This window comes from Neoarius graeffei, chromosome 23, assembly GCF_027579695.1.
Source record: "Neoarius graeffei isolate fNeoGra1 chromosome 23, fNeoGra1.pri, whole genome shotgun sequence".
In the NCBI taxonomy this organism is placed as follows: domain Eukaryota; kingdom Metazoa; phylum Chordata; class Actinopteri; order Siluriformes; family Ariidae; genus Neoarius; species Neoarius graeffei.
This window is the reverse complement of record NC_083591.1, coordinates 53,025,117-53,051,892: the sequence shown is the minus strand read 5'-3', so window position 1 is coordinate 53,051,892 and position 26,776 is coordinate 53,025,117. Positions and strand designations below refer to the sequence as shown.

Genomic DNA, 26,776 nt, shown 5'->3' with positions numbered 1-26,776 from the left:
TTCCGATATTTTATAAATAGAATTTTGATAATAAAAAAAAAAATTGCCTTCAGTTCCCCTTTAACTGAATTGTGGACGATGGACAGATGATGGACGCCACGCCATGGCAATAACTCATCAGCCTTATGGCCACGTGAGCTAATTAAAAACTGAATAAATATCAACCGATCACTATCAACTGCTAATTAAAGAATGATGATTAAATAGAGGTGTGTATCCTCACCGCCTCTGTATTCAGTGTTGGTCCTCCAGTCGTTGAGGTCGATCTCGGCCGTCCCAGCGATGACCAGCTCCAGCTCTCTAGCGTCAAACACAGACACCAGTCGAGAATCCACAACCTGCACACACAAGTACACAGATACCGAAGGTGACATACACTATGTTCAGACTGCAACCTGAAACGACCCATACTGTATCCGATTTGTTGTGAAATCCGATTTTTTTGTTAGGCCGTTCACATTACCAATTATATGAGACTTGTATGCGATCTCCAATATGAACGGAAAACGACCCAAAAGTGTCCCGCATGCGCAAATTGACACGTAATAAGCACATCTACGTAATACGTAAACAAAAAAAAAGCGCACTCTTCAAGTTTGCAAGTAAAGCATGGAGATGAGGCGAGACCTGGCGATGTGGTTTTTGTGGCGGCGGCGGAACTCACACAATAATCTGATTAATGTGGGCAGCAGACTAATGAGACCGAAGGTGTCAAATTACTGGAAATTTCCAGAACAATCTTATAATCTTGTAATACAGGATGGTTTAAGTTATAAATCAGTTATAGAAACTGTTTTATTTAATCAGGCTAACAGATCAACATCCAGGTCCCTACCAAATCCACCATTAGCTTGATCAATTCTATAAAAGTCTATTTAAATTCTGAAAACTGTACAAATGTTGTTGTTTTCCACCAAAGAGGCGGGATTAGCCAACGCAGAATAGTGACGTTTGTCTCTTGTTGATGACGTGTAGGTGGCATGAATGCGACCTGTCCGGTCAGACTGCAGTTGCATGTGAAAATAACGGATATGCATCGGAATTAGGACCACATATCCAAGCGGCCTGGGTCGCATGTGAAAAAAATCGGATCTGTGTCGTTCAAATTGTCAGTAACAAATCGGATACAGGTCGCATATGGGCAAAAAAATCGGATATGGGTTGTTTCAGGGTGCAGTCTGAACGTAGTCATAGAGGCTGGTGATGTGCATTTGTGTACGTCCCATGCACAAGGCATGACTTATCACTGCAAAAATGTGGCAGTAGCGTGTATACCTCATAAAAGCCCCGGACCAGAGCCTGGGTTTGCTGAACCACTCCTCTCTCCACTCTCCACTTCACCATGCGCTCTATGTACTCTTTCTTGTTCTTCTCCGTCACCTGGATGTTGGCTCCTCCCGATTTCAGCTCCCTCTCCGTTACCTGACAATGCACACAAAGCCAAGCTCGTGAGCCAAAAAAAAAAAAAATGCGGCGCATTCTGTGGATCAAATCAACGGTCGATTCCGTATTACTAATGTTCCTTTTCAAACAAGTTTACACTAACAGATCAGAAACAAGTTCAGCAAGACAACTGCATGTTACATGTGTGATTTGTATTACTGAAAACTTACAGATGTTTTGCTATAGCTGCTATAAAGAACCAGAGCGTCAGCAACGAAGTAGCTCACACGGCTGTACCATGAGAAACCAGAATCGTTTATAATTAGCCAAGTTGTTCTTCATAAGAACAACTTCATCTTCCAAACAAAACAATCCAAATCAAAATCCATTGAAAACTCAGCAAGCAGTTGCAATTTTTGTCCCCCGCTGGCCAAAAGGCCCGAAGGGGGATTATGTCATGGCGATGTCCGTCCATCCGTCCGTCCTGGGAAGGGTACTCACCTTCTGAAATCAACTCCTCTCACAATTATTGGAGGAATTTCATCAAACCTGACAGGATTCTATGTCGGTAATACTGTACGCATATTGCAATTTCGTTCAGTTCAGTTGCATTTTACCAGAGTTATGGCCAGCGGGGGATATTGTGCTCTCAGAGCACTCTTGTTGTGAATTGTGGACGGACAGACGGATGATGGACGCTGCGTGATGGCAATAGCTCATCACTCTACGGCCAGTGAGCTAACTAGACGAGCACTCAGAGAGTGCAGACCTCCACCAAGGACAATAGTCGACTCTTACGCAAATCTGCAACAGCAACCACTTCATATCAGGGTTCTCCAGACAATCTGAAGTAGCCAGGTACATAAAAAAGTAGCAGGGGGTACGCCAAAGGTACACTAATGCTAGGGGGGTCTGGGGGCATGCCTCCCTAGAAAATTTTGAAATTTATATGCCTACTGGTGGTGGCACAGTGGTGTAGTGGTTAGCACCGTCACCTCACAGCAAGACGGTCCGGGTTCGAGCCCAGCGGCCAACGCGGGCCTTTTTGTGTAGAGTTTGCATGTTCTCCCCGTGTCCGCGTGGGTTTCCTCCGGGTGCTCCGGTTTCCCCCACAGTCCAAAGACATGCAGGTTAGGTTAACTGGTGACTCTAAATTGACCGTAGGTGTGAATGTGAGTGTGAATGGTTGTGTGTCTCTATTACCCCTTTTCCACCAAGTCAGTTCCAGGGCTGGTTCAGGGCCAGTGCTGGTTCACAAATTGTTCAACTTGAGAACCAGTTTGCTTTTCCATAGCTCGGGGTGCTAAGGGGAGCCACGTCATTACGTCACTGTATACATCAGTTACGTCGCTGCATTTGCATAAACCTTGGCACGAACATCAAAGCAACAACAACATGGAGAAGAAGAAGCAACAACAACAATAATGGATGACTGCTGCTTTACTGCATCCATGATATCTCGTCGCTTATTTAAAAATGGCGCCCTCTCGCGGTCTTGCTATTGTTGTTGGTCTTAACAACTCCGCCCCCCGCTGACGTAAGCAGCTCTTTCCTCTTGCCCAGCAAAGAGCTGGTGCTACCCTGGAACCGGTTTTTCTGGCCCAGAGCCAGTTCTTTGTCAGTGGAAACAGAAAACCCGGTTCCAAACTAAGCACTGACCCCAAACCAGCCCTGGAACTGATTTGGTGGAAAAGGGGTATATGTGTCAGCCCTGCAATGACCTGCGACTTGTCCAGGGTGTACCCCGCCTCTCGCCCATAGTCAGCTGGGATAGGCTTCAGGTTGCCCGCGACCCTGTACAGGATAAGCGGCTATAGATAATGGATGGATGAATGGATGGATGCCTACTGGTGGCTTCTGGTGCATTCTTAGCTAATAAATTACTAAGCATTTCCCTGTAAAATACATGCAAAATAAATATGAAATTTCCCTCCAGATGTGTGTGTGTGTGCTTGGCTTTCTCAGTTACCCTCTGTAGTACGCTGCCTGACTCTGTAACATAACTACATATGCTACGGCGGCATCACGTGGTCCAGCTCAGCCAATCAGAGCGTGAGAATCGATCAACAAACATGGCGTCGCTTCCGGTCATGTTAGACCCGAATCAAAGACAATTTCGTGGTGGAATAATTGGATTTGCAGCAAATTATGGGCAGCAGAGACGATATAAATCGCCTGAAAATTGGATGATGTCATACTTTTTATTTATGGTGGAAGGTTGTAGCATGGGCCAAGAAAGAACCTATTAAATTTATTTATAGCCTATTAAGAACCCTTTAGCTGATTTCTTCAGGTAGCTGATTTCTCAAAAAGCAAGAGAAATGCAAGTTGTTGTTTTTTTCTGGGATCGAGTAGCCGGTGCAGACCGTCTGTGTAGGTGGAGAAAACCACCAGTCGCCGGCGATTGTGGACATCTCTGTTATATGTCTAGATATATTTCCAAAACTATTAGAATTATATGCCTACGTGTGTATCTCAGAGGATCACTGATACCCGTGAATGTGAACTGTGATACAGAGTCATTATACTTCTACACTGGCTATGTTTTGTTACTATTCAACTTTACGATGTATGGCATTGTTGAGCACAGATTTCCACCAAGGCAAAAGTGAAACTAAATTCATGAATCCACCCCGTGACTCAGATCCACTCCAAAATTTAATAGGTTCTTTCTTGGCCCATGCTACACCCTTCCACCAAGTTTCATCAAAATCAGTTTGGTAAGTTTTGCACAATCCTGCTTACAGTCAAACAAACCGCATCAAAAACATAACCTCCGTGGTGGAGAAACTAAGTTGTTTTGTTGACGTTCCAATGTGACTACATGTAGATAAAAAGTATGACGTCAGCCTTTGATCCATAAAACTTTAATCACTGGCAACTTGCTCTGGTATAAGAGGAATAAAACTTGGAGATGTGCTGTGATAGGAAAATAATCAACTTTGGGCATCATACCACCCTGTCGGATCCTATAACCTTGGTGAAGTGTGTTTTATTTTGATCCCCCCCCCCACATATAGTACCTGTCCAAACACCTCTTCATTAACGGTGAAGTTGAGATCCAGGACGTCTGTGATGTCATTGTCCTTCATCCACTGTAAGCTCTGGTGGAACTCTTCATCCAAATACTCCAGATCGCTCAGGTCAGTCGCTCTGAACAAGAACAAGTACATTCATACAGTGAGTACAGAGAAAAGCTGAAACTCTGAGTTTTTTTTACTTCAATTTTCAAACGCAGTATTGCACTGGATATATCCTCAATGCCATTTCTTATGGACAATAAAACCTCTCACTGTGAACAAGCTGTGAGATTGCACTTACAGTCTGAGAAGAGCTTTATAAAAGGGCCGGGTGAAGAAGACGTCCAGCAGGTACTGATGAATCAACGCTAGGCCCAAGATCCGGCCACTGAAACGAAACCTAAACACAAACAAACATAGGCTTGTAAGAAGCCTTTAGCTGATTTCTTCAGGGTAGCTGATTTCTCAAAAAGCAAGAGAAATGTCACACACGGATTGAGAACAGTAAGGAAGCAACAAAAGCTAGCTCAGCAGGATAATTTAAATTAACCATAACAAATCTTGGTTTCTCAAGGGCACACCCATCATTGATTAATCTGAAGAAGTGTTCTAGGCGGTCTCACCATTCCAAATGATTCTCTACAAAGGCTGACATGGGGCTGATCTGGACTGTGTATGTGTCATTGGCAGAGTACTCAAACAGGCCGTAATACGGGTTAAACAGTTCTTGAGAGAGCAGAAAGAAGAACTCCCGAGAAGGCCCACTGTAATCCAGACTGGACAAAAAAAAAAATACAAGAAAAAAACATTGTTAAAATAATATTGTTTAAGAAAAGCCAAATTACCATAATTACCTATGTCAATGAGGTTATTTTTCAGGTCTGTCTGGCTGTAAACAGGACTGTGCAAAACCTACCAACCAGATTTCTATCAAACTTGGTGGAAGGGTATAGCATATAGGGTATGAGCAAAGGAAAAGGCCATTAAACTTTAGAGTGGATCTGAGTTGCAGGGCGGATCCACAAATTAATTTTCACTTTCATTGATGTTGCAAGGTTTGAGCCCAACGATGCCATACATCTTAAAATCCAGCAGATGGCAGTAAAGTTCAATATCAAGAAAACATAGTCTCATCTCATCTCATTATCTCTAGCCGCTTTATCCTTCTACAGGGTCGCAGGCAAGCTGGAGCCTATCCCAGCTGACTACGGGCGAAAGGCGGGGTACACCCTGGACAAGTCGCCAGGTCATCACAGGGCTGACACATAGACACAGACAACCATTCACACTCACATTCACACCTACGCTCAATTTAGAGTCACCAGTTAACCTAACCTGCATGTCTTTGGACTGTGGGGGAAACCGGAGCACCCAGAGGAAACCCACGCGGACACGGGGAGAACATGCAAACTCCACACAGAAAGGCCCTCGCCGGCCACGGGGCTCGAACCCGGACCTTCTTGCTGTGAGGCGACAGCGCTAACCACTACACCACCGTGCCGCCCCTAATATAGAAATATGATGACTCAATATCACGATCTACATTCACGGCTACCAGAGGACTAGACTGTAAAAAAAAATTAGTCAAGCCAACTTAAAAATGTAACGCAACCTGCTGCTAAAGGATTTTGAGTAAACTCAAGTCCGGGCCAAATAGTTGTGCTGACTTGCTCTTTTAAGTCAACACAGATGAGTATTTTATGTTGACCTTATTTTATTTTATGTTGACCTTTATTTAGCAAGTTCAGTGTATTCAAATTGTGATGTTGAAATAAATTGAAATAATCATTCCAATTAACTTGGAAAAGCAAGTTGGCACAAAAAACATTGTTATCCTAAATTATTCTTTTTTTAAAGATTTTTTTGGGGCTTTTTCCACCTTTATTGGATAGGACAGTGTAGAGACAGGAAATGAGCAGGAGAGAGATCGGGAAATGACCTCGGGTCGGAATCAAACCCAGGTCCCCGGATTTATGGTATGGCGCCTTATCCACCTGAGCCATGATGCCCCAAAATGTTCTTTTAAGTTCACATAGAAGAGTAGTTTATGTTGAGTTGACTTGACTTTAGAAGTTCAGTCCAACAAATTGTTTAGTTGAAATAAATTGAAATAATAATGCCAATTAACTTAGAAGAGCAAGTTGGCACATCATGGTTCTAAGTTGAGTTTACTCAAAATCCTTTGGCAGCAGGTTGCGTTACATTTTTAAGTTGGCTTGACTTTTTTTTTTTTACAATGATTTAGTGTGCATTACATTTTTTAGTTAACACAAACCTCTCAACACTTAAGTTCTACTTCACTTTGCCTATTATTACACAAACAGAAACAAATACCGACATACAAGGAGGGAATTCCCTGGCGTCTGTTGAGGAAAGCTTAGTCTAGACTCCTATACAACGTCTCATGTCAGTTTCCACGGACTTCTCACTCCACCCGACCGTTGAAACTTTCGAACTTGTGAAGTGCGCATGCGCAGTGGCATTGGTTAAGGGGCGTCAATCAGCACTTGAATATATAAGTTCACTTAACTTAATTTTCCAATTCCTATGAACTTGTGGCGAAGGAAAGGCGTCTCAACTATTTTTTTTAGTTACTTGAACAATTAGAAGGGAAATTTGTTCAGTCAACTTAGAATCCTTTTTTCACTCAACAATTTTGCAAGTTACATTTTTTACAGTGTACTGGTACCCATAAATGTGGATTGTGATACGGAGGCTTCAACTGGCACGACTGTATTCTAATAGCTTTGGAAATATTTAACAATTATTCCACGAAATCAAGTCGTACATGAGCTGGTAGCCAATTTTGAGAAACATAGCATTTTTATTTTTCGCAAATTCGATAAATAAAACCTTTATACAAAACGTCCGACAAAATCATTTCCGCTTAGAATGTAAACAAACCGGCGAAATGACAGGAGCAATTGGGAAAAAATGCGATAATAATAATTCTCGAAAAATAAAAAAAAGATACGCTCTTACCATCAAATACTTTTATTCCATATTTTGTTGGGGTTTTTTGTATTTTTTGGGGTGTTCTTTTTCTTCTTTAGGGTTTTTTGGCAGTTGGCAAACCAACTTAAAGGTGCATTACCGCCACCAACTAGGCTGGAGTGTGGAACAGGAGATAGTGAGGGGGAAAAAGAAAAAAACAAACAAAAAACTATATTCTTTTAGCTATTCCTGTTTCTTTTAACTACTTAATTTTGGGGGGTTTGTTTTTGAGTAGAGTTTCTATTTCATCTTCGGTTGGTTCAGCAACATGCTCCGCCATTTTGTTTTTCCTCTACTCACAGTATATGAGCTAATAGCCTAGTAGTAAAGTAGCCAATCAGAGTGTGCGATTGCTCATATCCAGTGAATGTGGATAGAATAAATCCAGATATACAGTACAGGTGATTCTCACACAGCAACTACCAACTGGAGAGAGTAAAAGCTAGCTCGTGCTAGTCAAGGCATCTTTTCGAACTGCTGCTCATGCTGTCACAGGACAGCTGAACAGACCTGAAGAAAAGTGCCAACTGCCCTCTTCTGCATACGAGTTCGTAGATGGACACGATTGGATAGTGTTGCTTTGATTGACAAGGGAGAGACAGTAACGCCATCTCAGTCATCCAAAAAGCATGACTAATTTTGTTTTCTTGGGTGGTGTTTACATTAGACCGTATCCGTCTCGTTTTCGTCGCGGATGCACTGTCCGTTCACATTAAAACGCCGGGAAACGACTCCACAGGCGGAACAACTTGAATCCGCCAGGGCCCACGTATTCAACCCAGTTCGTATCTGATCCGGTGCTGTGTAAACATTGAGGAACACGGAAACGCTGTGCTGAGCTCTAGCTGACGTCGTCATTGGACAACGTCACTGTGACATCCACCTTCCTGATTCGCTGGCGTTGGGATCACACACACAGCGGCTCAGTCCCGAATCACTGCTCGTGCGCTTCACTCACGCGCTCTGTGAGCTGCGCAGGGCTGGAGTGCGCACCCTCCAGAGGGCACTCGCTGTTCAGGGCGGAGTGATGTGGAGCGCAGGAGGAAGCGCTGAGCCGCACTGAGGTTTATTTACACATTTCAACTTATTTACCTCCTTCAGGCGCTTAAACTCAGTGAGAACATGAACATCACAGCCAGGTGTGTTTATCTGCTGGAGAAGGTGTTCGCTTGCCATCCTTCCACTTGCAAGTGGTGAGTGACTTGCGCATGCCCGATATGCACTGGGATCATGTGACGTGCCGTCTAATTAGTCATGTGATTAGCGTATCCATGTATTGGCGTTGCTGTGTGCACGCGAATCGTTTTAAAAATGTTAATCTGATGATCCGCTGATACGGTCTAATGTAAACACCACCTTGGACTCCCAGCCATGGACAGCGTCAACATTTTATGGTATAACTATTGGCACTGCTTACTACTGGAATACTATTGCACGAGAACATGGAATGACTCACCATTCCTCACCATTAGATCAGAAATACTCATCCAAAATTGTTTGAAGAATCCAAATCCTTATCATAGTACAGCTTTAAAGGCAGATTTAATTTTCAGCTTTTAAACCTGAGCTTTTTGCGAACGGTGGGTGCTCTAGGACATACCCTTCCTCGCCAACAAACGTAATATAGAGTTTGTTCCTCTGGAGCTCTTTGCGTGAGTAAGCCATGACCTGGTTAAACGTGCCTTCCAACAGATGATCTCTCCGTACTATTAATCTGGAACACACAACAATAACACCATGAGTTAATCAGTTAACATATGGACTTGAACACAACATATCAACATCAGTTGATAAATAATACATCCACAACCCTGTATGATTTTTTTTTCCTTCCTGGATTTAACCTGACTCACTTGATCTTCCCCGGCCCTTGTCCATAACCCTTGGCTTCCAGTTTCCTGTAGAAGTTACGAAGTTTGGCCTCAAAGTCTCTGCGATATGGAGCTGGAGCACGAGCTCTCTGGGTTCCTGTGAAGCCAATCAATCAATGAGACTCGAAACTATCACATGGAAAACTTCTGTAGCCGAATATTTCCATGTCGTTAGCTAATAATTTGCTTATCGAGCCACGACAGTAGAATTAATACAAAAGTCTCTGTTGCTGTGTGGCAATCTGAACCCACCTGGAGAATTCTGTGGAGAGGAGCCGGGGGAGCAGCGTGGAGAGAAGGCGAAACCGGAGTGAAACGCGGCGAGAGGAATGTAGGACATGATTTCCTCCTCAAACAAACTGCGCACAAATACACAACTTGTCTGTACAACTGATGCCGTGATTTATTAAAAGGTGTGTATTTACAAATATGACAGCGTAAAAAACATGGAAGCAGTTTAATAATAGTGGCTTTGGAGGATTATATCTTTCAAAAGAGTAAAACAGCATCGCTTGTCCTTTTTTGTTTTTGCCATAATTAATATATACACACTCACCGGCCACTTTAATAGGAACTTGTTCTTGATACTAGGATTCCTGCAGCCAAATGTGGAGATGCTTTTCTGCTCACCACGGTTGTAAACAGTTGCTATGAGTTACTATATCCTTCCTGGCGAAAAAGCTCGAACCAATCTGTCCATTTTTCCTCTGACCTCTCTTATCAACAAGGCGTTTGTTTCCACCCACAGAACTGTCACTCACTCACTCACTCACTCATTGTTTTTTTGTTTTTCGCACCATTCTGTCTGTGTAAACTCTACAAACTCTTGCGTGTGAAAACCCCATAGTGTAGGCTCATTTGTCATGAAATAAAAATTCGTGTATTTTTTTGTGGTAAAAGTAAAAACTCGCCTGATTCTGTTAGAATATGACATAAACATAAGAAAAAAATAGGGTGCCATTTTTATTTCGCGCTCTAATGTCCTGAAATCCAAGATGGCTGCCATGATACAAAAACGGCATAAATTAGACATTACGATTGATATAAATCTGGTTCCAATATTTTTTTCAGCATCTATTACTTATAAAACTAACTTTAAATAGAGATTTCCACATGGATAACAACTTCCCTGTGATTACTAATCTTTTTATTTTGTGTTTCAGACAGACTGCCGGGGCGGCACGGTGGTGTAGTGGTTAGCGCTGTCGCCTCACAGCAAGAAGGTCCGGGTTCGAGCCCCGTGGCTGGCGAGGGCCTTTCTGTGCGGAGTTTGCATGTTCTCCCCGTGTCCGCGTGGGTTTCCTCCGGGTGCTCCGGTTTCCCCCACAGTCCAAAGACATGCAGGTTAGGTTAACTGGTGACTCTAAATTGACCGTAGGTGTGAATGTGAGTGTGAATGGTTGTCTGTGTCTATGTGTCAGCCCTGTGATGACCTGGCGACTTGTCCAGGGTGTACCCCGCCTTTCGCCCGTAGTCAGCTGGGATAGGCTCCAGCTTGCCTGCGACCCTGTAGAACAGGATAAAGCGGCTAGAGATAATGAGATGAGATGAGACAGACTGCCATCTTGAATTAAACACGGCGGGCCCCATAATTGATGTTTGAATGCAGTCGCTGGACGCAGTTTTTCCGCATTAGCTTAAGGTTTAAACATTTGGTGTATATGTGTATACAAAGATGTATTTTCTTTGTATTTGCAGGAAACAATTACCCACAGCAACCATAACGTAGCTTAGAGTCCATATATTAATCAACATGGCAGAGTCTTCATCTAACAAGAAGTCAAAAACTGTGGACTTTGAACTTTGCTTCATTTGTCAGCTGAGGAGCAAACAAACAGATTATACAAACTATGTGCTTCACCCTTCTTTGCTTTCAGTAGAGAAACTAATTGCATCAACTGATGTTCGATGTTCATACGGGGAAACAGAGTACTCTGCATTAAAGGATCGCATAAGTGGTTCGTCTGCCGATGAACTGCTACAGAAAAGTGTTTCCTACCACAAGACATATTACAAGGATCTCGCAAACAAAACACGTTGAACGAGCAAAAAGGAGGACTTGTGGTCAGTTCTCCAGACACGGATGTCTTGTTGCTACTGGTCCACATGTATCCACACTTGCCAGTTTCTACAGTCTTCCTCACTGGAAAGGGCAGGCTGAATAGGAACATTTCTGTCTGTAACATATACAACAACTTAGGACAAAAGCGTGCTTCTGCACTGTTGGGTCTTCATGCTCTGACAGGCTCCGACATGTCTGGTAGATTTGCTGGCAGAACCAAAGACTGGTGCTTCAAGGCATTCATGTCTTGTGACGATGAGATCCTGGATGCACTAGCAATGCTAGGAAATGACAACGATCCGCCCTCTGATGCATGCTCTCAGCTGGAACGTTTTGTTTGCGTGCTGTATCGATCAAAAATCCACACAACAGTAAAAGAGCTTCGCTGGTTCCTCTACTCAAATCGTGCAGCCGAAGGAAGGAGAAAACCTTCCACCAACTTCTGGTTCACTGGACTTACATATTCGGCGTGCACACTACATAGCCATGATTTGGAGGAAAGCTGATGAAAATCACCCACGCCTCCCAGCACCTGCTGCATTTGGTTGGACATTTGACGCAGGTTCAAGTCACTTCTCTCCTGTTCGATGTTTGAATCCACCAGCTCCTGAGGCAGTACTGCACCTGATAAAGTGCGGATGCAAAAGTGGATGTGAAGGAAGGTGCAGTTGTCGCAAAAACAATATCCCATGTACAGAATTCTGTGGATGTTGGGTTTTCACTTGCAACAACAAAACAAGCCAACCAGGGATAAATGAAGAGTGTGAAGACGTTTGATGTCCACTGCTAAAACTACATCTATATACATACCATGTGACTTTTTGCATCTTTTTCGTTCATAAAATGACTGAACAATAACTAACGTGGTTTCACTATAGTTATATAGATTTGTTTATTGACTTGTTCATATAGACCCCTTCGCAGTAAACGTCATTCATACGAAAGCGGAAATTGCGCGCGCAGCCTGGACCCAAAAAAGACTCAGAAATGCCTAGTTGTTGTGTTGTCGGGTGTCGGAATCGTAGCAGTGATGGGGTTAAAATGTTCAGAATTCTAGCAGGATCTCACCCATTCCAAAAAAATCGCCGACGTCTATGGCTACAAGCCATCAAACGTGTAGACTGGGATGAAAGCACCATCAAAAATGCAGCGCCCACTTCATCACAGGTAAGATCAGGCTATTTATTCAATCTTTCTTTTTTATTCTTTCTAGTCTTCGTTTATTGATGTAGCAAAATACTTTGGTAACGTTTGTCTGATTAGCTGGGTCATAGTTACACAATGTAATGAATATTGTTAGCATGTTAACTTAGCTTAGCATGCAGTTTTGTTTGTAGGAGAGGTCTCGCTTGACTCAAGCAGTCCAGATTTTGTTCCATCATTATTTGTGTATGCCGAAAATCACAATTTTAAAGCAAGGATGGAAAGGTAAAATTGTGTGCCCTCACTCTAAATGTCAACTTACGTTGACTGCTCTACCCTAGCTCCCGCCCCGTTCAGTTTCATTTCTGCTCTCTGCCTCTCGCTTTTTACGCAGCTCTGATTTCTCTTAGCTGCACTCTTTACACTATCATTCCTTTCATGCCATCACCTCCTGCAAATTGCTGTTTAGTGTTGGTATTTGCTGTTGTAGCTAAAGCCACATTGCCATCACATCACTGGCATAATTTGATTAAAACAATTTCAGTGTAAAACACGTTCTGTACATGCCCGCACATAACATAATCATATGTGTCTAAAGACTTGTAGGCACGAAGTTTTTTGTGGGTGTACACTGAAGTCTGGTCAATAAGGTACGAGTATATATCTGGTCATTGTATACCAGGGAACTTACTAACATCGTCCGTCCACTCTTTAATTAAATACGGATCCGGTAGGCGATGTCCACTTGTTAGAGTTAACTTATTTATGTAGCATTCTCGATCTTGTAACGACAATTGTTTTGCATAATCTGACAGCTCATAATGCCGGTCTATGGGCAGCGCCATTGTTTCTGGGTCCAGGCTGCGCGCGCATCCTGGCAACGGTCGGTTTGTTTACAAACATGCGAAGGGGTCTATAATGTGTACCACGTGACCAATACATTACTTTAATCAAACAGATAAGGTCTTTGAACATTTATTTCCAATATCATTGTATGGACTACGGTGTCGAAATAAGTAGAATTTAGTGTAAACGGTAGCCATTTTGGACGCCATCTTGAAATTAGGCATGTAAATCACAACTTTAGCCTAAATTTGATGATTCCATTGGTTTTCTTGTGTCAGAAAACCTATGTTTAGATACTTTGTTTGTAATTATATCATGTGTACTAGCGAAGATACTGAATTATTGCTAAACGGCGGCTATTTTGGCCGCCATCTTGGATTTCGGACCCTTAGAATGTGAAGAAAAAATGGCACCCTAATTTTTTTTTAAACTTATGATATCTTCTTTCAAAATCAAATGAGTTTTTGCTTTTACCAAAAACATTACACGAAATTACAAATGAGCCTACACTAGACCCCGAAGCCGTTTGTTTTCAGGATAATGGCTGGCTGATGAAATTATTGGCTGGCTAGCTGACTCAGCCAAAACTTTAATGGCTGCTGCAGCCACCAAAATGTTTATGGCTACAAATGGCTGATACTGGACGTCACTGTGTGGCATATATCCGGGCGAACGGATCAAACAAATGGGGGGAATAAATAGCAAATTACCACAGGTCCCCTGGTCTCTTACTTCATTGTAAATATAAATCTAGCAAGATTGTAGTTCAATGCTAATAATAAGCTAATCTGGATTGTTCGAGGAAGGCATCTAGCTATCTACTCTCACTAGCAATGACCAGTGAAGGACTGGCAGCTATCTTACTATGATGAAAGTAGAGTGGTGGAGTACTTTTTTTTTTATCAATCTCGAAGTATGTGAAACAAACAAACAAACAAACAAACAAAAAAAAAAAAACCTTTACACTTTCCCTCAGCAGTGGCAAAGAATGCAGCCATCTCGTCGATATCGGAGTCGATTGATGCTCTGGGTGGGTTCCCGGGTTCCCCAGTGTATCGTGGTAACGGTGTGAGGGGCGGGAAGCCAGACAGGTAGTCACAACGGCAAGCTTGTGGTGGCTCTCTGTGCTGTGATATCAGTTCTAAATCTCTACAGTGTATGCCTATACGTCTCTATTGTGTTACTACTAGTGTGTACAGTTGATCATGTTTGTGTCACTTTTCTTGTAGCTCATGATGTGGATAAACCCATTATTTGATGTACACAATTCTTAGTGGCTCAGCCAAATTTTATTAGATAGCGGCTCAAATTGGCTTACAAAATTATTGGCTGGCGGCGGCTCAAATTCTAAATGGCGGTTTTAGCGGCGCCTGGCGGCGGCTTCGGGGTCTAGCCTACACTACCAGGAGATCAGGAGCAATTTCTGAAATACTCAAACCAGTCCATCTGGTTAGCACGAACATTCTGATATTTGAATGAAGTGAGCATTATCTGAAGCTCTTGATTTGTATCTGCATGATTTTATGCGTTGCGCTGCCGTCAAGGGACTGGCTGATTAGAGAACTGCATAAAATAAAACAGCAGGTGTATGTAGCCTATGTACTGTATGGGTGTTCTTTATAAAGTGGCCAGTGAGTGTATTTTCAGGCGTTTGAAACACTGTGAAAAAGTGTGAAATACTGGGCAGCGTTTACCAGCAATAATTGTGTGTACAAATTATTAAGACCAAAAGACATGTACTACATTTGCAGAAGCTGGTTTTCATCCATTTATGACAAAGTTATAACATTTACTAAATAAAATCTTAATAAGGAGATTGTAGAAGTTTATTGAAATGATCTCTTATTAAAATAAGCTAATTGATGACGTCGCACATCCAATGCTCATGGCATTTAAATAGAACTTACGAAAATGTGTTCGCTCTCATCTACTATATTAACTAGGGGTGGCACGGTTCACAAAAGTCGCGGTTCGGTACGTATTGCGGTTTGAGGTCTGCGGCTCGGTACGTATTGCGTTTTTTTTTTTTTTTAAATCTTAAGTACTCTGTATTTGGGCATATAGCCTACTATTTACCTTAAGTAAACATAGTTTAGGATACAGCATTTAAGAGAGGTTAAAATTATAGTTACAATGAAATAATCATGCACAAACTGAGTTTGAGTTGACATAAGCACATTTTATGAACAATCTCTGATGAAAAGCCAGGTAGTATTTTGAAACAGCAAGAGGGAAGACATGGATGATTTCAACAGCTTTTTTATTTACTACAGTATTTATACAAAGTGTCAGGAGTGTTTGCTGCCATGTTGTGGCATCTAGAGGAACCAGGTGTCTTTTGTCACATACAGAGTTTTCATAATTGGAAGAAATAAAAATGAGTTCTTAAAGCTTACTTTTGAACAGATGTGTGTGTTAAAGTATTCCCACGAGTGTACGGCATTCGTACTTTACAAAGCTTGCATATTGTGACGTTTTTGTCAATTGATTTTTTGCCGGCGTCATCGCATGTAATGGGAAAACCAAAATGTTCCCACACACCTGATTTGAATGCCGCGGGGGCATCCTCTATGTACGACGACCTGCCTTCTCCACTCCCACTTGCCATTTTTGCACTTGCCATCCACACTCCGCTGTCACTTCAATTCTTTTCGCGCGAAAGAGAACCACGTGGTTTCATACGGGCATTCGGCTTTTTTTTTTTTTTTGGCGAACGTCTTAAATAGGGGTACCGCGGTTTATACGCGTATTGCACCGCAACAGGCGTATCGTACGGTTCGGTTTTTTTCCCATAACCATGCCAAGCCTAATATTAACAGACACACACTCACGTACACTTTTATGTTACAGTTGTATTGTATTTTGAGCCTCGTTTCCTAGATATCGGAACTCATCACCTGCACCATGAACAACCAGCCCGTGCAAAAATCCTCAATTTACTGTTATTTAGTTCCCTGATTTGACGCGTGACAGCATTTCCACAATTTATATGATTTTGCACATGTAAAACATTACTCAATATTCAGAACGTTAGTAATGTTAGTATATCAGGGCCTGAACATTTATTGTGTCCTTTTTTGGAATGTTTAAGCTACAAGATGACTTACCTTAATAGCATGACGAAGTCGGCATCGCAGGACAGCTTTTCTAGTCTGGGTGTGCCTTCTGTACGGATGTGGTGTACCTTTTCTCTAAGAAAACACACACACACACACCTTGAGCATGGTTTTCCTACAGTTCTTCAGTACACTGATCAGAAGGTCAGAGGTCAGGTCATACTTGAGCGAGGGGTTCCTGGCCAGGCTCGGCTGCCTTTCTTGGAGCACCTCAAAGATGTTGGGTTGCCGTAGAAACGCCACAATCTTATCATTGTACGCTGTTGTGGACACAAACGTGTTCCGTTAGATATGTTTGCTCTATATTTTAATCTGCTTTGCTTACATCACTGCAAAAACCGATAAGTGAATATAGACAAATTAATCTAATCTCATATGATAAGATTACCTAATAACAAAAAAATATATATTACACCTATTTTGAGACAATTTTTACTTCTTTCAAGCTAGAAATTGTCAGATGATGTTGAATTCATAAGCTGAAGTCATAAATTTTGGCTTCTTTGTTTTTTCTTGAAATGAATAAAATTATACATGTAGATAATGAAGATTTCAAGCTTGAAATGAGTAAAAATGTTTTGAAATAGGTTTAATAATTGTTTCATCATTGTCTCATAATTAATAATATACAGTCACTGGCCACTTTATTAGTTACACCCCTACATCCACCTGCAGTTTTATGCAGTTATTTAATCAGCCGATCCCTTGACAGTAGCACAATGCATAAAATCATGCAGGTACAAACAAGATCAACTGTGAGCTACTGCTCACTTACGTACCCCCCGCTGCTCTCGTTTATATCAGAATGCAAGCAATCGAAGGAATAGGACACTTATTATGAATATTGACTTCAACAAATAATTAATCCTGAAACAAGTAAGTAAAGAGCAGTGTCTCTCGCCAGGGATTTCAAATAGCATCCTGGTAAACCGTCATTTTCAAACAGCATTTTGTTTCTTGAAATAGCGTCAAAATCCATGCTATAGGTTTCGTAAATAAATTCAGTCGGTAAACAGGAAGTCGATGTGCGACAGACCTGAAAACGGTATACACGGTATAGAACCCTAAGCTGAAGTTCAGTACCAAATATTAAGCAGGTCTGATTTGTAGCTGCTGAGAAAAAAAGCATTACGAAAATTGTGTAAATCCACACTATATGTTTCGCAAATACATTCAGTCGGTAAACAGGAAGTTGATGTGGGACAGACCTGAAAACGGTACACACGGTATAGAACCCCAAGCTGAAGCTCGGTACCAAATATCAAGCAGTTCTGATTTGTAGTTGCTGAGAAAAGTGTTACGAAAAGTTTGTAAATCCATGCTATATGTTTTGTAAATTCATTCAGTCGGTAAACAGGAAGTTGATGTGGGACAGACCTGAAAATGTCTGTCGCACATCTGTTCTATACATGGTATAGAACCCCAAACTGAAGTTTGGTACCAAGTACCAAGCAGCTATGATTTGTGGTTGCTGAGAAAAAGGGTGTTTCGGACAGATGGAGGTAAACTAGTATACTCCCCTCCTTTGGAGCGGGGGTATAATCAAGCGCTTCAGTTACCGTACTGCTCACTTCATTCAAACATCAGAATGAGAAAAACTGTGATTTCAAAGTGTGACTTTCACTGTGGCATGGGTGTTGGTGCTAATCAGGTTTGAGTATTTCAGAAACTGCTCCTGATCTCTTGGGGTTTTCACACACAGCAGTCTCTAGAGTTTACACAGACAGAATGGCGCGCAAAAAAATAAACCATAGAGTCAGCGAGCGACAGTCCTGTGGGTCCAGAGAGGTCAGAGGAAAATGGCCAGATTGGTTTGAGCTGCCAGGAAGGATATAGGAACTCATATAATCACGCTGTACAACCGTGGTGAGCAGAAAAGCATCTCAGCATGCAACACACTGGGTTCCACTCCTGCAGCCAAGAACAGGAAGCTTAGAATCAACAACAAGTTCCTATTAAAGTGGCCAGTGAGTGTACTGAGATGTTTTCACTTGCTAATATCCCATTTTTATAGTGTTTCTAAAATAAACTGTAAATGTGTAATTAAACCCTGCTCCTTATTGCTCCACTCACCCAGTGGCACCGGCTCATGTTGGCTTTGGTTTCGGATGGCGGCTACTAAACTATTGCCAGGCCTCGCTAACAGAGACACTCCGCGAGTGCGGGACACATCAGATGCCTGAACAAATAAAATGACTCATTGAGTAAAAGGACAAACAAACAAACAAACAAACAAACAAAAACCCAACTAAACTTTAAAAAAAAGTGTAATATTTTCAGACATTTCTATTACACATTTGACTCATTTGGTGATCAATATTACATGAACGTGTGGGTTTTTTTTAACTAACATTATTTGCAACGTATATGAACATTAACAAACTTATTAACAGAATAACAATACTTTTTACTAGTCATGGACGGAATAAACATTAGTTAACTAATATTCAGATCAGTAAGGAACAAACACTTGGGCTCGTGCTGTTAGAGGAAAATAATAAATGGCAAGGTCGTGTGATGAAGCCTAATCTAATGCGAACTCCAACGTGAATTATTTTCCTCGAGCATCACATCCCAACCTGTTTTATTCTACTTATACTATATGTTAATCATTTGCCGGTTTTCGATTGGAACAGACTGGAATTTTTTTATCTGTTTATAGTTACATTTAATGAAATGACAACCAAAACGCAGCTTGTCATGTTACAAAGAAAACGTAAAATCTTTTGTCCTGAAATTTTACTGTTAGAAAAGCACTGACGCTGGAGACTCCTTCCATAAATGCGACCTTTCTTTGTTAAATAATGGAACATTTTCAACACATTTATGATTAAGCTGAGATTATATGCAGCGTCTGCTTGAACAAGTCCCTGTGAATTAGCTGTTACTATAGAAATGATAACATATTAGAACAAGTGTGTTAACACGTATAAACCTGTGATTTGACTTGCTGTTGGAAGTACAGTTAAAGCTGTATCGTTATAGAATTGCTGAATTATTATTACTGTATATAAATATAAGTTAGGGGAATGTGACCTATTGTAAAGCATTAATACGTAGGATGTAGGATTTTTTAAAAAAATCAAACACTTATTTAAAGATCTCCACTGTTTATAGGAGCCTTTAAAATGTGCCTTTCTGTGGGAATTTCTTACACACACACACACCCACACGCACCTCTCCTGCACTGTAGCTGCGCAGTCTCTGCAGGTGTTGCCTGTGAGTGAGGTGGTTGGGCAGCCTGCCGTTCTGCAGAGGGATTCTGGGATCGATGAAGGTCGTGGCACGACTGTTGTGATCCACAAAGAATGACTGCAGAGTCAGAGAGAGACAGAGGTTGTAAAGGTCAGCACTGTTCAAAGCTGCTGAAATTCCACTGTATTTTGTGTCATTCACATCAGCCGGATTTGATCTGGGTCAAGTTGCATATATATATATATATATATATAAATGGGTCATTCTAGAATTCGAGGTACATTTCACGTCTCCGAGATAAACCTTTCGTTATTTTCCACAAAAGAAATCTTAATTGACTCAGTTTTGAACAATAATGCAAATTATGACAAACTTACACCAATAGCAATGCTTGATGTACATTTTAGACCCAATTTATCCATAAAACATTAACTAAATGACTCCCACCCCTTCCCCCACATTACTGGCCGTCTTCGACTCCTGATTCATCCATTCAACTCAAATAAACAGGAAGTGATTCGGTCTAACAATCTGGTTTTTAGGGGCTGATTCTATTAACTGTTACAAAATCAATTGCATAGAAAGTCTATTTTCTGTATTATGTGAAATTTCAGGAATAAAAAAATATATATTTTTTTATTTGTCCCACTGTTCTTGTCAACTCTGTTAACTCTTATAAAACTGCATAAAATCCACAAACCCTGTGTCCAAAATCGCTCACTCGTTCACTACTCCCTATATAGGGAATTACTAGATAGAGGACTATATACTGAGCTCACTGGTAAAATGAGAAAATGCTTTCGGACACATTACTGGCCGTCTTCAACTCCTGATTCATCCATTCAACTCAAATAAACAGGAAGTGATTCGGTCTAACAATCTGGTTTTTGGGGGCTGATTCTATTAACTGTTACAAAATCAATTGCATAGAAAGTCTATTTTCTGCATTATGTGAAATTTCAGGAATAAAAAATATATTTTTTTTATTTGTCCCACTGTTCTTGTCAACTCTGTTAACTCTTATAAAACTGCATAAAATCCACAAACCCTGTGTCCAAAATCGCTCACTCGTTCACTACTCCCTATATAGGGAATTACTAGATAGAGGACTATATACTGAGCTCATTGGTAAAATGAGAAAACGCTTTCGGACACATTACTGGCCGTCTTCGACTCCTGATTCATCCATTCAACTCAAATAAACAGGAAGTGATTCGGTCTAACAATCTGGTTTTTGGGGGCTGATTCTATTAACTGTTACAAAATCAATTGCATAGAAAGTCTATTTTCTGTATTATGTGAAATTTCAGGAATAAAAAATATATATTTTTTATTTGTCCCACTGTTCTCGTCAACTCTGTTAACTCTGTTATAAGACCGCATAAAATCCACAAACCCTGTGTCCAAAATCGCTCACTCGTTCACTACTCCCTATATAGGGAATTACTAGATAGAGGACTATATACTGAGCTCATTGGTAAAATGAGAAAACGCTTTCGGACACTACTCCGTCGCGCTGGTATTTACATCATTGCTGTCGCACAATTAAAACGTGCCAGATCAGTCGGCTGGTGGGTTTTCAAAATAATAAATACATGCATGGATTTTTGTGATAAATCCATATTATACTGAGCGCATTTCCAACATTAATCAATACAAAGTCCCTGCGTCTTTCAGTTCTTTTAAATCAAGGCTGAATACTTTCTTTCTTCTTTGCCGCTGCCTTTTATTAAATCAAATTTGAGACCTTTGATTTGATTTCTTTCAGCGCAACCGCAATGCACGATGGGATATATTGCTTTGGTTAGTGACCGTCACCTGTACACTACTTTTCGTGATGCATTGTGGGATACTTTGAGTGCACTATATAGGGTGTAAATAATTCTCACTATCATTTCAGACAGCACTACAAAATGGCGTCCTCACTATATAGTGTCCTATATAGTGAGTAGGGAGTGATTTCGGACACAGGGGATGACTTTTAATAACACGCATGACACCTGCACCGAGAGATGTCACTTCATCTGGCGGGAAACTTCAGAAAGGCAGTGAGGTGTGTTGTTATGTTTCTTCTCTCATTAATGTGAACAAAATGTTGAGGATTTTACACCAACAGTAGATTAATTACTCATCAACTCTGTTACTGTGATATTGGAGTGAATCGCTCTCATTTAAAAAAAAAAACAAAAACAAACAATAATACAATTAAAATCCAAAAATGTCTGTTTGTGTACATGCCATGTGGTAGCTAGTTTGAGGTTAGCATGTGGAGTTAAGACACAAAATGGTGGGAAATGTCAACTCTGTTGTCGTCAGTTCTGTGAATAGACTGCCCAGCTTAAGGACAACAGAGTTGACGAGGACGAACAGAGTCGACACTTGAAATGTACCCGCAATTATAGAACGGGCCATATACATACACCAAAAAGCAGGACTTAATGACAAAATGTCAGTTTGTTTTGTTGCTACCTTTCCCTGAGGGTCGGTTTTAATCTCCCAGCCCCGAGGCAACTCCATGTGGGAATCAGCGAAGCGGTTCAGGAAGGAGACGAGATCACGGTTGTGTTGGTAGCGCTCGAAGTTCCGCGCGTCCCTCCTGATTTTCAGGATCATGTGCTTCAGACACGAGCTGTTAGTGAACATGCGATATGCACCCTATCAGACACAGAGAGCAAGAGAAAAGAGATATGCATTCAGCCACACTGACAATACAGAACAAGAGTGCTCTGACAGCACAATATCCCCCGCTGGTAACTGAGCCATAACTCTGGTAAAATGTGACCGAATTGAACGAAATTGCAATATGTGTATTATCGACATATAACAAAGGATCCTGTCAAGTTTCATGAAATTCCTCCATAAAGTGTGAGAGGAGTTGATTTCAGAACGTGAGCGCCCTTCCTGGGACGGACGGACGGACATCGCCACGACATAATCCCCCTTCGGGCCTTTCAGCCAGCGGGGGATAAAAATTGTGAGGGAAGTTGATTTCAGAAAGCAAGCACACCTTGATGAAATTGCCAAAGTACAAGTTTGTTAATAATCAAGCGCATAACTGGGGTAAAATTTGCCCAAATTAAACGAAATTTCAATATGCATATAACTGTCATATAACAAAGCCTTTTGCCAAGTTTGGTGAAATTCCTCCACAAATTGTGACAGGAGTTGATTTCAGAAGGCAAGCACGCCTTCATGAAATTGTAAAAGTACGAGGTTGTTAATCAAGGGCTGTAACTCTGGTAAAATGTGATCCAATTTAACGAAATTACAATATGTGCATTACTGACATATAACAAAGAATCCTGCCAAGTTTCATGAAATTCCTCCAAAAATTGTGAGAGGAGTTGATTTCAGAAGGTGAGTACCCTTCCCCGGGACAGGGGATAACAGGCCAAGAGAATATGCTGTTTATCAAAAAACAAGCTATGATTAGGTCGGCTTGAAAATAACTTAATATATTTCATGACGCAGCATGTCCTCAGAGTCATGTAATTGTCCTTACAGAGTTCAGACGGATTCGATTACACTTAAACACCTGAAGTCAGCTTCCGTCTGTCAGCTTACATCTGCAGAATAACCCTGTGTGTATGTGTGTGTATATGTGTGTGTATGAGCTCACATAGTTAGCGTGGAGCACGGTGAAGAACTCGGGGTGTGTGATGAACTTGACGGCTGGACACTGCAGCAGCAGAGTGATCTTCTGACAGTGACTCATCGAGCAGTGCGAGTCTCTCCTTGACTCTGAGAGACAAGGAATTAATTTATTAAATAATTTATGAGAGAAATTTGTATTTTTAGGTAAAGCATTACTTCACCAAAGACGGGTCAGGGTTATCCATTATTAGCTGCTTAAAGATGTGCGTTTACAGTATGTCGTGCTCACCGCTTGTCTGAGGTGGCGAGTCGGTCTCTGTACTGCTCGTCCTCTCCACTCGAGGGTTCCCTCCTTCTTCCTCCCTCCTCTCTGTTGCCATGGTCCTCTGGATGGTCTGATATCTGAAACAGAACAGTTTAGTTCCACAACATGGTTATCTCCACCGCGTCAGCTAGATGATCCAAGAAGAAGGATCAAGTCTTTAGGTTTTCTATAATATAAATTGTTTTCTTAAAGAAGCAGTTTATCTTTTTCCGCCCGAGTGTTGAATTTCAGTAGCACTGGAAACACTATTGAGCCTTTCCTTCAACCTACAGTATCTACAGATCACATCCCCTTTGCTGACAATCTATACACCTTGTTGGCTGCCAGTCAAAGAAAAATAATACAACCCCGATTCCAAAAAAGTTGGGACAAAGTACAAATTGTAAATAAAAACGGAATGCAATAATTTACAAATCTCAAAAACTGATATTGTATTCACAATAGAACATAGACAACATATCAAATGTCGAAAGTGAGACATTTTGAAATTTCATGCCAAATATTGGCTCATTTGAAATTTCAGGACAGCAACACATCTCAAAAAAGTTGGGACAGGGGCAATAAGAGGCTGGAAAAGTTAAAGGTACAAAAAAGGACCAGCTGGAGGACCAAATTGCAACTCATTAGGTCAATTGGCAATAGGTCATTAACATGACTGGGTATAAAAAGAGCATCTTGGAGTGGCAGCGGCTCTCAGAAGTAAAGATGGGAAGAGGATCACCAATCCCCCTAATTCTGCGCCGACAAATAGTGGAGCAATATCAGAAAGGAGTTCGACAGTGTAAAATTGCAAAGAGTTTGAACATATCATCATCTACAGTGCATAATATCATCAAAAGATTCAGAGAATCTGGAAGAATCTCTGTGCGTAAGGGTCAAGGCCGGAAAACCATACTGGGTGCCCGTGATCTTCGGGCCCTTAGACGGCACTGCATCACATACAGGCATGCTTCTGTATTGGAAATCACAAAATGGGCTCAGGAATATTTCCAGAGAACATTATCTGTGAACACAATTCACCGTGCCATCCGCCGTTGCCAGCTAAAACTCTATAGTTCAAAGAAGAAGCCGTATCTAAACATGATCCAGAAGCGCAGACGTCTTCTCTGGGCCAAGGCTCATTTAAAATGGACTGTGGCAAAGTGGAAAACTGTTCTGTGGTCATACGAATCAAAATTTGAAGTTCTTTATGGAAATCAGGGACGCCGTGTCATTCGGACTAAAGAGGAGAAGGACGACCCAAGTTGTTATCAGCGCTCAGTTCAGGAGCCTGCATCTCTGATGGTATGGGGTTGCATTAGTGCGTGTGGCATGGGCAGCTTACACATCTGGAAAGACACCATCAATGCTGAAAGGTATATCCAGGTTCTAGAGCAACATATGCTCCCATCCAGACGACGTCTCTTTCAGGGAAGACCTTGCGTTTTCCAACATGACAATGCCAAACCACATACTGCATCAATACAGCATCATGGCTGCGTAGAAGAAGGGTCCGGGTACTGAACTGGCCAGCCTGCAGTCCAGATCTTTCACCCATAGAAAACATTTGGCGCATCATAAAACGGAAGATACGACAAAAAAGACCTAAGACAGTTGAGCAACTAGAATCCTACATTAGACAAGAATGGGTTAACATTCCTATCCCTAAACTTGAGCAACTTGTCTCCTCAGTCCCCAGACGTTTACAGACTGTTGTAAAGAGAAAAGGGGATGTCTCACAGTGGGAAACATGGCCTTGTCCCAACTTTTTTGAGATGTGTTGTTGTCATGAAATTTAAAATCACCTAATTTTTCTCTTTAAATGATACATTTTCTCAGTTTAAACATTTGATATGTCATCTATGTTCTATTCTGAATAAAATATGGAATTTTGAAACTTCCACATCATTGCATTCCGTTTTTATTTACAATTTGTACTTTGTCCCAACTTTTTTGGAATCGGGGTTGTATTTTCAGGCCCATGATGTGCATCATCGTGTCATTACGGGACAATGTTATGATGTACATCATGGAAGTAAGAATTCTATTAAATATGTATCTAATGCAAATGCACTGTTTGAACGTCAGAGATAATCTGCACAATTCATGAAGTTAAATTATATAGAAAACATGGTCACATGATCATGGAAAGCCTGCACCATTCTCGGGAATCATTTACACTTGTGGATCAGAATGATGACTGATATGGATTATAGGTTATATGGTTACACAACCTTGTGAAAACAAGCTCTTCAGTGGCTTTCAAATGACATCAGCTGCGACGCCGTTGTGATCTACACTGCCAGAGAAAGAGGCCACGGAAGCCAGGCATTTTAACCCGACTTTGGAGCTCTATTTCCAGTTAAAGGGGAACTGAAGTCATTTTTAAACTTGCTTTATTTCTTAATTAACGTGTTATTCTATTACGTTTTTGGTTTTAGTAATCTTATATCGTGACTCGTATTCGCAAATAATTGCAATTAAATATTATACTTATCGGCCTATTCAGTTTTTAGCCATGTTGAATTTAGTTCGTTTGGTCCATGGCAGGCGTCGCTTATCCGCGCGATCTTCACGAGACTTTGAAACGTGAAGTGTCAGCCAGGTGTCAGTGCTGCCATTTTGAAAACTGTTTTCCAAACGAAATATTGCACAAAAACGAGTTTAAATGACGATTACTGCCTACTTTTTTCAAACTTTCCTGATTGCTCTCAAAACAAACAAAACTTCCGGCTTGATTACATCAGCATTCGAAAGAGGGCGCGCGCGTCTTTCGACTACCCCTGTGTCCAAAATCGTTCCCTGCTCACTATATAGTGTAGACGCTATTTTGTAGTGCTGTCCAAAACCTCATCTCATCTCATCATCTCTAGCCGCTTTATCCTGTTCTACAGGGTCGCAGGCGAGCTGGAGCCTATCCCAGCTGACTACGGGCGAAAGGCGGGGTACACCCTGGACAAGTCGCCAGGTCATCACAGGGCTGACACATAGACACAGACAACCATTCACACTCACATTCACACCTACGGTCAATTTAGAGTCACCAGTTAACCTAACCTGCATGTCTTTGGACTGTGGGGGAAACCGGAGCACCCGGAGGAAACCCACGCGGACACGGGGAGAACATGCAAACTCCGCACAGAAAGGCCCTCGCCGGCCACGGGGCTCGAACCCGGACCTTCTTGCTGTGAGGCGACAGCGCTAACCACTACACCACCGTGCCGCCCTGTCCGAAACCTTAGTGAGGA

At 41.5% G+C, this 26,776-nt stretch overlaps 1 protein-coding gene across 1 annotated transcript in view; it reads right to left on the bottom strand.

The window, feature by feature from the left end:
• The window catches only part of hecw1b (HECT, C2 and WW domain containing E3 ubiquitin protein ligase 1b), a 103,257-nt gene that overhangs the window by 16,422 nt on the left and 60,059 nt on the right, over positions 1-26,776 (bottom strand). Inside the window, exons 12-26 of the mRNA XM_060905432.1 lie at positions 23,514-23,626; positions 23,250-23,371; positions 22,100-22,285; positions 19,613-19,747; positions 18,509-18,614; positions 16,599-16,695; positions 16,427-16,510; positions 9,521-9,627; positions 9,251-9,365; positions 8,998-9,111; positions 5,027-5,179; positions 4,705-4,803; positions 4,407-4,536; positions 1,276-1,422; positions 224-338 (exon numbers count right to left, since the gene is read on the bottom strand). Of these exons, the coding sequence (XP_060761415.1) occupies positions 224-338; positions 1,276-1,422; positions 4,407-4,536; positions 4,705-4,803; positions 5,027-5,179; positions 8,998-9,111; positions 9,251-9,365; positions 9,521-9,627; positions 16,427-16,510; positions 16,599-16,695; positions 18,509-18,614; positions 19,613-19,747; positions 22,100-22,285; positions 23,250-23,371; positions 23,514-23,626 (1,823 nt within the window). The remainder of the gene's footprint in view (positions 1-223; positions 339-1,275; positions 1,423-4,406; positions 4,537-4,704; positions 4,804-5,026; positions 5,180-8,997; positions 9,112-9,250; positions 9,366-9,520; positions 9,628-16,426; positions 16,511-16,598; positions 16,696-18,508; positions 18,615-19,612; positions 19,748-22,099; positions 22,286-23,249; positions 23,372-23,513; positions 23,627-26,776) is intronic.